This window comes from Ylistrum balloti, unplaced genomic scaffold (genome assembly GCF_031769215.1).
Source record: "Ylistrum balloti isolate Yb309-2 unplaced genomic scaffold, AGI_CSIRO_Ybal_v1 Utg370316, whole genome shotgun sequence".
NCBI classification, from domain to species: Eukaryota; Metazoa; Mollusca; class Bivalvia; order Pectinida; family Pectinidae; genus Ylistrum; species Ylistrum balloti.
The window spans coordinates 16,600-30,039 of NW_026782233.1; the positions used below are offsets into that span (position 1 = coordinate 16,600).

At 34.2% G+C, this 13,440-nt stretch overlaps 1 protein-coding gene across 1 annotated transcript; it reads right to left on the bottom strand.

The window, feature by feature from the left end:
- Positions 1-5,296: 5,296 nt before the first annotated feature.
- LOC132553304 (uncharacterized) lies at positions 5,297-12,627 on the bottom strand. Its single transcript, XM_060217535.1, has 10 exons — positions 12,549-12,627; positions 11,627-11,743; positions 11,282-11,370; positions 9,854-9,925; positions 8,930-9,059; positions 8,363-8,460; positions 7,876-7,944; positions 7,397-7,523; positions 6,045-6,185; positions 5,297-5,430 (listed from the first exon to the last, which is right to left on the bottom strand). The coding sequence occupies exons 1-10, from the start codon at positions 12,625-12,627 to the stop codon at positions 5,297-5,299; spliced, it is 1,056 nt and encodes a 351-aa protein (XP_060073518.1).
- Between the last annotated feature and the right edge of the window lie 813 nt (positions 12,628-13,440).

A 13,440-nucleotide genomic window follows, 5' to 3' on the forward strand; every position in this document is an offset into this window, starting at 1 on the left:
ATACAACCATTACATATTATGTAGGTTGACACGAACATGACTGCGAACTAAAACATTTCCATATGATGTATTCTATAGCAACAAAGCATTAGAGGGAAGTCCCTGACCGGAAGCAGTAGCTCACCTAATTATTATCAGCAAATGTATACCGACCTCCTTGTCAACATGAATTTGAAGATATTGCACATTGCGACATCATAAACAACGAAATAAAACTATTTCCGGTTCCTACAAGGTGTATATATAGACCACAACCAGAACCTCGAGAGCAGCGATAGTGTTTAGAATGGGAAGGTTGTCTAGCGACACGTAAACAAACACTGACAGGCTTGTTAGGATTGTCACGGTTGGCTGGTCGGGTGAACGTGAGTTCGTATAGCCACGAAATCAATGTGAATATGTTGACATAAAAATGACTTTTTATATGTGTCATTTCACACATGCCGTTATTTCTTGCTGGGTATATACACAGCATTACTCTCAAACGCAGAATACATACCCGTGCCCACCTACATGTATGTATTCATGAATAAATTATAAATAGATAAACACGATACTTACATTTATAAGAAGAATTATAAATTCATTCATGTCTTGATTTTGACTATCGCATAGAGAATGACAGTTACGTATCTAAACGTTGGAAATGCATTTTTGAATACATAAAACATGTATTTATATCAATCATGTATAGAGTGCAATAATTCCCTAGTATAGTCAATTGATTCAGATAGGGGAATGTTAAATTCACCAACAGCGATATGCAGGGAATGTAAGTAGTTATTAGTTGTGATAAATATTCTGTTTGATACCTGTATCATCAAAAGACAATTCTCTCGTATGATTAATTTGTTCCGAATCATCTGGTAATCAGTTGTACTCACAGTTGTATCGCCAATAGACCATTTCCACGTCCAAGGAAGATTCTTTTCTGATCAGGTTCATCCATATATACTGTAATGTTTTCTCAACCCGGTATTATTCTCTCGAGTATTTAACCGAGTTTGGGTAGAAGACGTTATCATGAAATAAAGGATCGTTCCTAGCCTAGAACTGTGACCAAAAGAAGACCAAAAACAGAAAATACAAGTTCATATTTTTATTAAGTAAACAATATAAGATGAAAATCATAATGGTAATCAGTTTCCTGTTCACTCTGTATGAATCCAGTATTGATAATGAATTGCCTATGTACAAATATTCTGTACCGCTACTCGGGTAAGAGATTTACCCGTACTTGGATCAGATTTACCCGAGATTTAGAATAAAGTTATCATTGGAGAAGAATACCCAGATGTGATTATTGGGTATTATTTTACATATATACATTTTAGTTAAATCATTTATATCCGGTTTCCAAGCATTTGTTCCATAAATGCAGTCTACTTGACAGGTTTCCCCCGATATTGTGTAAATTTCCAGAGATTGGACACAATGTCTTAAAATCCTGCGTAATACTAGTTGTGAACAGCAAGAAATTCAGTTATAGGTAAATGGATCATTATTCCAAAGAGGCTTACCAATTCAGTGTCCATATTTGTCATAGACGAACGTAGATTACTATGGAAAGACGCCTAGCAAACGACAACGGCACCTTCGTCTTTTATACTCTTTTGGAGTTAATGCACGCGACTTTTACAGCCAAATTCCAACTCCGGACTACTGATTGGTCCGTATCCGTTAACGGGCTTACACTCCGATATTAGTTTATTCCCTCCGATCAAAAGGATTCTGATAATCACGAGAAGGAGGACCTGGCCTGCTGTGATCACTGTCGATTAAACTGACCATTTAGTGATAAAGTACTACGAAATGAAGTATTTATATGCGAAGATTTAAGTCTCTGGTAATTATTTATAACACACGCTATTTTCTATACATCTCTGCAAGATCTTATTCTATCCCGAGTCGAGTCATGTTTGTATTGCAATCGCACAATCGGCTCTTACAATTGGAGGTCAGTTTCCCTATACAGATATCCATGAGTAATGTTTAATCCTCTCCAACATGTATGATATCGTATTTTCCTATATCGTTATATAAATAAATATGCATATAGTAAATTCGAACATGCGAAAATCGTTATAGTACATGTATTAATATGAAAACATTTCTGCCTTGTACTTAAAGGAAAAGAGTTACTCTGCAAATGTATGATGTAACACTGTACACTGTTACATCATCACTGTATTGACGTTAAATTAGCATTGAAGCTTTAACAACATTGTATGTTCATGCAATTTTTAAACGTGTTAATTTCTTTTACCCTTGATGATTACTACTTTCAACGAAAGATTCCCTAGTAGCCAAACACAAGACCTTATCAGTTGTGAGGATATGAGAACCCCCATCCTCTATTGAGATGACCAGTCCTGGGCTAACGCATTTAAAGATTGCATTTCCAATCCTAAGATAATTGACGTAGACCACTTCCGTGTAGTCTATAGATTTCTATCACAGACAATGAAGGATATCTAAACAGACAATGGTCGCACCAATTGGAATGCTACAAATGTACAGATGGAACAGGAGAAACGCCGAGAGACAAATGTCAATCAAGACATCACTCGTAGACCGAATGTAAAAGAGAACGCGGACAGTCACGAATGGTGTTATGTCGATAAGAACAATTTATTGGCGAATTGCATATTGGACACCAACACCTCAGTGGTGATTTGTTGACTGTTGTCCTTGGCCATCAGTGTCATCGTCCTGCAAGTATACCAGTATAGGTTATATGACCGCCGAAGGACGTCGTTTAAAGAGTCGCAGTTAATGTTAAACGAATATTTGCTTTATGGTGAACCGAAGCAATATGTTATTGCTTAAATTTCATTACATTAAAATCTTATTACGTTTTCTCATTTGGCAGTATTATCAACTAACAAAATGATGAAATCTATACAATTGATTACAAAACTAAGAGGTCTTGCCATAACTATTTGATCATTTGGCATTTAAACGTTATAACAGTTATAATGAAAAATATCTTTTCTTAGATTATCAGTTCTGCCATCTGTAATATACTTACAGAATATTCACTTTGCCGCTTTCCTGCAAATTAAGCATATAATTGATAAAGACTATCATAACTGACAAAAATATCTGTGGATCCTAAATGATAATTGAATCTCACTCGGACTCTAAAATCCCTAATTGTGCGAGAAATAGAATGAATCGATCGAATAAAATCATGAGTTCAGAAAACTGCGATTGAGTGCAATATATTTTCAAAACCTGGTCTATTTCTAATTTGTTTATCTATTTTTCTAAATCATCCTTTCACTCGAGTTCTTATCACAGAAAGATGAGTTAAGCTTGAGGGTAGTGTCTAAGTAAGTACAATGTAGATATAAACATGTTATAAAGAGGTAACTACCTACCTAACACTGGAGCGTTTTGTGATGAAAACGTTAATCCAGTCCTAGCTGCAAAAGACAGTTGTACTTAATATCATTATTAGAAATATCGAGTAACTTTAGTGTGAATAAATACATTTCTCAAATTAATAATTCTACAGATATACCAATTGCATTGGAGCTTTTTCAATTCACAGCTAACTCCAAAGTCCCGAACACGTGTATAGATAATATTGCCCATTACTTATTCCTGGGAACATCGAACATTTGGTATTATCATAAGAAAGAAAAAAACAATAAATTATCTTGTTATTCAACAATGGAAATAAGTTTTTCACATAAATAAAGGAATTTATCAATTTAAAAAAAAACTGCACTAAACATATCAGAAATGTTATATCCTCACTGCTGATGATATACCTCTTCCAGTGATGATATTTAACTATTCAACTAATCTTTATAATATCACTGCAGTGATGATTTATTTATTTTTATCAAAGCGATAAATTCTTATATTTCATGAAAAGTCTTATTTCCATTGTTGAAATGATAATGACACCTCGAATGACAAGACAATTTATCAGTTTTCTTTCAAACATTTAACATATAAACTGTAAGAATGGTTATACATAGGGAAAGTTGATGTAGTGAGCGTGCCTGCAATAGGAGTTGTCTTCTGCCCTTGTATTCCTGAGCGGGTAGGTAATGAAGTTTTTGAATGATCCAACAATAATGTAGATATTACAACACCGTATTTCAAACATCAGATTAAAGTACCAAGATGTTTGTACAATGGTAATTTTATAAAAGATAAAAATATAATGAAATTCGGTAAACACACAATGTATGCATTTCAGACACCAAATTACCAATATGTTTGTACAATGGCTGTGTGGAAATTAGACATTGTTCAGTAATGATATTACCGGATGATAAATGTTCTCAGGAAAAGTTATGGAGAATCTATTGGCATGATATTTAACTTCACTGAAACTTCGATGTTCAGGGGACTACCAAAATACTTTAATACATCGTGACTTCGAGTTATTCGTGGTGGGTTTAATTTATGTTCTCATGTTCATGGCTATATATAGCTGATGACAAATGTTTCTACTTGAACAAACATAATAAATATCAAAACACAAGTCTAAATTAAAAGATGCAATCTATCTGAAAACAAAACATTTCCATTCATGAAAAAAGACCCAAAACATCTCCGGTTTAAGAAATTACAAGAGTGTTTGCCGATTCTCTGACAAAAGGCTAGTCTGAATTAATCGTGTTTCTCATGCTTAAAGCTTAAAACTGAAATTTGACGTTTTGGAAATGGGTGAAATCATCATTCAAATGATAGGATTTCCTCCGATTGTTTTCAAAATTCCGTAAATAAGACCTAACTAAACGCCATTACCGCAATGACGGCACTGAATATCAAACGACGTCCCATCATCTTTTTTTTTAAATATCATGGCTTGTACATAAGCAATTAAACCTTAATCTATGTCCAGTCATTAACTAACCTCGTACCACATAGCTGATGATTGCAGGCTATCGTAATCACATTGTCAGGTAACACGTGAAATGTGTGTAATTTTGACGCGGGGTGATAATACTTGTACAGTACAGGTAAATGTTTTGTTCGAATCATGAGGTGTCAATGACGATCCGTGAAAAAGTTCGATTAATCAAACTTCGATTAATAAAGGGGTTAAGATAGAAGTAGTATATAGGAATAAAATTAAGGACCGGACAAAAACTCGATACATCCAGAAATTCGAATCATCGAGGTTCGATTCATAAAAGTCTGATTGTACTTCTAATATCATCATCGTAATGCTGATTTATTTTCTTCATGAAACCGATAGATTTCTGTATTTCATATAAAAACATCTATTGTTGAAAAATGGTAATGACACTTTGAATAACAAGACAATTTATCAGTTTTCTCTCAAACATACAACATCAACTGTAAGAATGGTTGTTAGACTATACGTACGGAAAGTTGATGTAGTGAGCGTGCCAACAATAGGAGTTGTCTGTCCTTGTATTCCTGAGCGGGTAGGTACTGGAGCTATCGAATGAACCAAAAATAATTTGGCTACTTCAACACGACGCGTAAAAAATAATATATATTCAGGAGATTCGGAAAACACACAATGTACACATTTCAGTCACCAAATTAAAGTACCATGATGTTTGTACACTGGTTGTGTAGAAATTTAATATTGTGTTGTAATGATATTTCCAAATATTGATAATATATCTAATGATTTCTTATATCATCATTGCAGTAACGATTTATTTTTTCCATCAAATCGATAGATCTCTGTATTTCATGTAAAAAACTTATTTTCATTGTTGAAATGATTAAAAACACTTTGAACAAGACAATTTTTCAGTTTTCTTTCAAACATATAGCATAAACGGTAAAAATGGCTGTAAGGTTGTACGTACGGAAAGTTGTTGTAGTGGTTGTGACTGCGATAGGAGTTGTCTGCCCTTGTATTCCTGGGCGAGTAGGTAATGGACCTATTGATTTCAGCAAATATTTGTTATTTAATTGTATCATCAAATGTTAAATGTTCCCGGTAATAAGTTATGATCAATATATTGATAATGCATTAAACGATTTTTTTAATCAGCATGCCAGCTCGCTTTATAATCACTAACAGATGAAGTACGTACTGCAGAAGCCGCAGAACTTGACACAGTAGTAGACCGAGGTAAGGGATATACTATCACATATGTGGTTGGTCTGGTTGAGAAAGATACAGCTGCTCTCTGTAGCCCTGTCTTTGCAGTTTTCTGATGTTGGTATGGTTACGTCTGCATTTCAACAAAAACAAAACGATCACCAACCTCAATTCAGATAATTTAATGCCAAACTTAATATCAATTAAAAAAAAGTTAATATTAAAATAGCAAACATTGGGATAACCTTAACAAAAAGTCTCCTTCTTAAAACAAATAATACATATATCAATTTATAATGGTGGCCGTCATCAGGTTATCAGTTTGAATTGTTCTAATTCCCCATGTAAAATATTAAGTAAGATGTGTTCGATTCTCGATATTATGCCATGTTGTTCCATTTGAGAACATAACAAATTTATGATTGACCTTGATTTACAGTGGGTGTCGTCGATGAAGCGGAAGACACATGGTCCTGCTGGACCACCTGGTCTGATCGTCCTTTTTCAGGGATTTACGTGTAAATGCTTCTTCAGTTATTATTTTGACCACTTTTCTTAGTTTGATTTTGTATTTTCTATATTTTTATGGCTTATGTGCTTTTGTTTTCACTTTCTCTTATTCGTATGGACATACAATAATGCAGTAATGTATAAATGCATGTTGCAACACTAAATGATATAAATCAAATCCTCGGAGAAATTTAGCAAATGTAACCTCGAACTGGCAAGTAGAACTTAATGTAGAAGAAAATATTTTAAAATCTTTACATGCTAAAGAATTTCGATTAAGATGTCTTTAAAATGACTGAAGTAAGAAATTCTGTACACACAAGGTGATTGCTTTGATATTAAACTCAGTTTGTGGTAAGAGAAAACAATACATGTAGGCAATGAAAAACTAATAGAGAGATTGGCTGAATTAATTTAGAAACCAATCAATGTTACTTACTAGCAGCTGTCGGCAAAGTGGTTGTATTGTCTGGAGAGGTCTGTAACGTATTCGAAACCAGTGAGGATGGAGTGGACGTTTGTGTGGTAAAGGATGTGGGGCGTTGTGTTTGTTGGTTGCACGTAAATCCAGATATTACTTTTGGCGGTGGTTCTAAAGGTGAATATCAGGATATTTGGAAAATAGATCGAACTGGAGTTAAACGCAAACTGCATAATAGTTGTTATTAAATGATAAGAGGAAAAGACTGCAAACTAGTTTATTTTGAATTGCTGAGAACTAATCTTCGATTTGTTTGCGAAAAAAAATCAATATTCTTATTAATTCTCAAGAGACAAAAAGCAAACATCTTACTGAAATCTATATATCATTATTTGCAAAATTATGAAACTTACGATCTCTCACTGGCCAGTTTCGGTTACATAAATGTGTGTCACAGCACGTTGACGCAAGGTCTATTTCACCTACATGATGAGTGACATCACGGCTCACTTTACTATTGTTTTTAAAAGCATTGCAATACTGAAATAATAGAATAACGGTTACTGAAATTGATGTAACTGTTTAAACGGCATAAGTTGCAAACTGTTTCTTCTAAATTGATAAGAAAACAGAAAAATACGTACTTAATAAATCAAACCTATCATATGCGTAAGTATTAATACCAATTACATGTCGGACGAAAAATTATAATTCTAAAGAATAAAGAAAACGAAAAGAACACATTATAAACGAAATACAAACAGTGGTAACAATATTATTTCATACAAGGAGAATAAAACCAATGACATGTGTAAGATTAATATTGGGACATAAATCGCCAACAATACTTTGTATTATTCCAATTAAATGCATGATACAAATTGATGTTTACCGTCTTTTCTTCGCAACCTAGTTCAAAGCGCAAGCCTCCAGCGTGAAACACTCCATAGGCCACACATTGCTGTAACATAATATGTAACAGTAGTATGTCTCAACATTTTCCTTCCTTGGAGGCAAGGTAGTGAATTTACAACCCGAAGGAAAATATAATGAAGTTTGCAAACACGTCATTTTTAGTGCCTGCAACGTAAAAATTCCCTTATCTCACCAGCAAAGGGGACAATAATTATTTTGCCTTTCTCTGCTGGATTCTTTTATATGTGTTGATCTTTTCCTAATGTTTTGCATCATTTATGTGATGTCACAATCATGAAAGTGTTCCTTCTCTACCGCAGGGTGAGATAAGGAAATATCAGACCGAAACGCGTGGGAAGGAGAAACTGAATTGAAACTTGAATAGATCAAACATAGAATATTATAACTCATTTAACACAGAAATCAAAAAGCCGTAAATTATCAATTTTGGGTGTGTAATTTACCTGTGAATATGGACAATTAATCAATTTGTCACAATAGACGGGATCTTTGACTGCATCACAGCCCAGACATCTTGTAGACGGTAACACTGCCATGTCCTCTGAAACAACGCATCTAAATAGTTATATAACACTGTATCATGTCCTCCTAAACAATAGCTCTGATATTCCGTGTTACAGTGACTCCAGATATCTACTGATATCTAACTATCTACTATATATGTTATGTCCTCTGAAAGTTGTTTGATACCTTGTCATACCTATATACAACTGCACGTATTTGTATACAGCATGTCATACCATGTCCTCTTAAACAACACCTCTGAAAAGTTATATATAATACTGTTATATCCTCTGTTACAATGACTATAACCATCATAGGTCATATCTATACACAACATGTCATATCCTCTGAAACTATTATATTCGAAGCAACATGTCATATTCTTTTAAACAACGCTTCTGAATATAATGTAATTAACATGTATATAACATTTCGTATCAATAAGCTCGGAATTGGTCACATGTGTCAAATATATCTAAAAAAAACTATGAATAATGTTTTTTTACCGCTATCAGGGCAGCCATACAAATTGCAGAACTCTCCCTCACAACAATGGTGACAGGACAATGTTGAACGTTTTTTCGAGTGACTGTATCCGTGCATAGACTCTCCGAAACACGTCTTCAAATTACACGCCTGTTGGGAATTTAAAAAAAAACAAAATGCTAAAGATTTTCTGTAATACTGGAGAGCACTTTCTGGTTTCTTTAATTTTTTTCACCGAAATCAGTAAAGACATTATGGATATAAGTAAGAAATTGTGAAAATTGCTCATTTCATATGAAATTCAAAGTGTTCTTCGTAAAAATATTATTTCTTAGATATATAGACATTTATATCAAAAGAAAACAGGAAACTCCCACACATGTACGATTGGGTTCATGCCTGATAACATTGCATGCCACTGGAGCGTCTCTATCACTTCTTGTTGAAGCTAGCTCTGCAAATGGATGGGCATCTAAATACGGAACAGCTAAATGTCGAAGGATCTGGTCACGGTACTTCTGACCATTTCAAGTTTAGGTGGCAAACCTTGACCTTGCTTTATCAGAGTACGGGTACCCCGATTTAATGTGTTATCGTTAAGTTGGGTATATTGCTTGGTGATATATAGCACCAAAAACAAAAGAAGATACTGAAAAAAGTACGACAAAGTTAATTTTTACAAAAAGAACATCAGTTTTGATTTAAATTTTCATACTGAAATTGATGGTCTCAATACATATCAAATTTCTCTAAATTCTATAATGGTGCAATACATAGGATGCATCCGCTGATTAAAGTGATATTCTATAAAATCCATAATACTGGTGCAACATCTTCAGGCTGTACCCCGAAATGTCGAACCAAACATCTGTAAAACAATTCAGACTCTGAATTCCATAAACTGTAAGGAACATAGATAATGGACAGCACGATGACTGACTTACATGTCGTGATCTGCATCCTGCGTTGATGACTGGCCAACCCGATTGCAACATTTCTTTTTCAACATAGCAAACCTGAAAGTGTTATTCGATGTAGCATACCTAAACATGTAGACTTTACAATAATTTATATATGAGAACAAACGAATTACGAAGAAATAAATATTTCACTAAATAAAAGAAGTTTAGATTTTCAAAATTGCATACCAAGAAAAAAAATCCAAATATCGTATAGCCATTATTCAATTATTGACTTTTTAAAACTTAATATGAGGATTTGTCTACCTGGGAAAGGGGCCTCGTGAAATATCACTTTTCGAAGGTCGACAAATTCTCATATTAACTGATAAAAAGTGGACCACTTGTTTTTTTATATTTATGACACGGCCTTTAAGACGTCTATATCAATAACAATTAGTTTTATTTCTATTCTAAATAATCATCTTCCGGTGATAATGTCGTGTCATGTTCCCTTGTTACTATTTTTATCTAGGTTATCAATTTGCAATGATAACCTCTCTAGCAGGAAATCACCAGTATCAGATAAACATAACAAAAAATCAAAACCTATTATTCCTGGTCAGTCAGAGAAGAGGGATTTTCTCAGCTAGGCAACAAAAAACAAATGTAAATTTCCCAAATATAAAATTTTCAGGAATAAGTGTACACTCCAGAATACCTGGTATAACACTCTCAAAACAAGTGAAGACTTTTTAATTGATTACGTCACCGAGGAAGTCAAGAGTAATAAATATGGTACTCATTAAAAGAAGTGTACATGTCAGAATTTGGAATGTTTTGAAATATGTTTATTCTTCCAAGTGTTATATTAATAGAAAGAATTGTAAACTTCCAAACAGAATGTCAACAAGACAACATTCATATGTAGAATCAAGAATAAAGTCTCGGCCTTCCGGTATAGCAATCCTAGGAGAAATGAAGGATATGACCTACATAAAAGGAAATATTGTAGCCTTTTCAAAAGGGAACGCATATTTGTCAATAAAGCATAGTTATAGAAATAAACGCATATCACTCAATGAAATTCGTTTATAACTATTACTGATGAAAATTAAGTTTCCATCCCCCCCCTCCCGATAGGTTTAATTTTTTGTGGGTTTATTTAAATGATAGATAAAAAATGAGTGGTTTTTTTTTCGTCAAATAATGAAACGATCGTTTTGTGTAATTATATTATTTTCATTTTCAATGTGTCTTTATGTGATTCTATTGTCTTCCCTCAAAAATTGCGTGAAAACAACCTATCAAAATAGCCACATCTACACTAGTTTCACAGTAACTTTTACAATACTTCTTGAAAGCAGAGAAGCTGCACGTCAAACGGTAAATTTCTAATTCAAAACTACAATGAAATCTTTTCATGACAATGTGCTTAACTATGTTCGTCTTTTCGTGACAAGTTCGACTTACCTCATGTGGTGCGCACGTAATCACTTCAAGGCAGTCTATGATGTGTTCCGCTTTATGGCAATACATACATCGATAATACTCATGAATACCTGAAATATATCATGTCATTTCTAGTAAATATAACTTCAGCAGACTGAACGATGGAAAGACACTGAAGTCTGGATTGCCTTTGTTTCAAGAAAACAAATATGTCTTCCACCTGCAATTCCAGTGTTATGGGTAGAAATGTTTGGAAATCTCAGTGAACACATGCAGTTGTCGTAAAAATAATTTCAAACACGCTTTACGACTTCAGAAGAGCTTCTTTTTATCAATATTGATTGACACTTTAATACAGATTCTTACCTGAATTGTTCAGGCTCTGTGTCGTTGTCGCTACACTTGTAGTCACACCATTATTTACCGAAACTGTACCTGCCTTTACGTCGTCGGGAAGGAGAGCCAAGCACAGTAGACTTAGTACTAAAACGGCGAGGATGCATAAGTTATTTATACTTTAAGATGCAGCATGAGCAAGGCAGAAATTGACAACGTCCTGAAGATTTTGTGAAAAGAAAACAACATCGGTTTTGTAATCATTGATATTGAATTATTATCAAATCGGAGTTGAATTTACAGCACGATTTCAATGTAGGGGATATCGCATGACTTCCAATCCATGAAAGGAAACAGATGTAAATTCTGTTGGCATCCTTAACAAGATACATTTTGCAAGTACTCGTGAGAACAGCATTTTACTATACTGCTGTAAAATCTAAATTGGCGATAAATTTCAACCTCTTCTTCGGTGACGTCACAATGCAAATGCATGACATCATGATATTATATAGCGTCACAATGGAAACAAGCTGTTATAACAATTGTGTTTATTACAAATATTCATTTTGGTGTTTATTTCACTGAACAATTAAACACTTTTCATTCCATGAATTACCTAACACGTACTAGACGAATTTCGACTTCATTTGATGACGTTTTGCGACGGAGCCAAATTCAAAACGTCATTTACTGATCACGTCAAAATAGTGTAATTGAATGCACGTAATAGGACAAGTCACAGTCATATACGCTGTATCTCCCTGTATCATTCCAATAATCTTTCGTAATCGTTGAACGGTTAATCTGATATAAGTCGATCGCGTGTAAAACCTTGACCCAATTACTACCTGCGTCGCATATCCTGGGTTTGCGTACACCTTGAAACGTCTCTGTAAAGGATTCTAAGTCAACGAATTACTGTGATGTTCTCTGATTCTTCGTGACGTACCTACCACAGGTGACCAGCCTCCCCGCCTTGTGCCTGCCACACATGCCTTTGTTTTCTCGCGGAGGTAAGTATCAAACATTGTCAACAGGAACATTTTCTTATCAGTAACAGCTGGTTTGTAAGAGCTCCAAATGGATTGTGACGTATTTAAAGCCATGATAAATTTATGATAGTTAAAGTCAGTGACAATGCAATGTTAAAGTTATATTGTACCATTACCCCAAAGCGCAAAAAATGGTCTTCGAGACTTGGTATACTGTCTAAACATGTATACGTGCCAATCCATACGGCATTTGGAGGCAATTGAAACTGTCGGTGTTATCTAATCTAACGTGCAAATGACACGGTTTTTCTCTATTTTCTATTGACACTTTCCAAAAGTAGCACACAGGTTCACCACAGCTAATGTATTTTTCTTGGGGAGATGCAGGTCAATCTTTCTCGAATTATAAGAGGTTTATCGAAGATATCTCATCGTTCTCTTGTTCTATTAGAGTTACCGATCGCGATATTACAAGGAGGCTGGACAAAAAAGATTCCATTACTGGAAAAAAAAAGATGTGATAGCTAGAACAATGTTGACTGATGAAATATGATGAACCATTCTTAAAATGAAAAAAAAAAATCTGTTGTGACTTCTCCTTCAGGAAGTTTACATTTTTTCTCAAATATTGCCACAGGTGGCAAAAGAATATTTTCTTGGCTTGAGTTCTTCAAATTCCTACTAAGTTTCGTTTTAATTACACTGTGGTAGAGTTAGAGAAAGACATTTTATCATGTATGTAATGGTATTTGTTCTGATTTTATTTCATTCACCTTCTTGGATTTCGTACTGACCTTGGAATTGTTGGGGCCGTTTTTTATGATAAACATAACACGAGGTAAGTAAGGC

Coding starts and splice junctions, on each gene's coding strand:
- LOC132553304 (XM_060217535.1), bottom strand. CDS start 12,627: ATGTTTGATACTTACCTCCGCGAGAAAACAAAGGCATGTGTGGCAGGC. Junction 11,744..12,548: donor AGGCTGGTCACCTGTGGTAG/GTACGTCACGAA, acceptor TCGCCGTTTTAG/TACTAAGTCTACTGTGCTTG. Junction 5,431..6,044: donor CAAGTTCTGCGGCTTCTGCA/GTACGTACTTCA, acceptor TTCATTCGATAG/CTCCAGTACCTACCCGCTCA.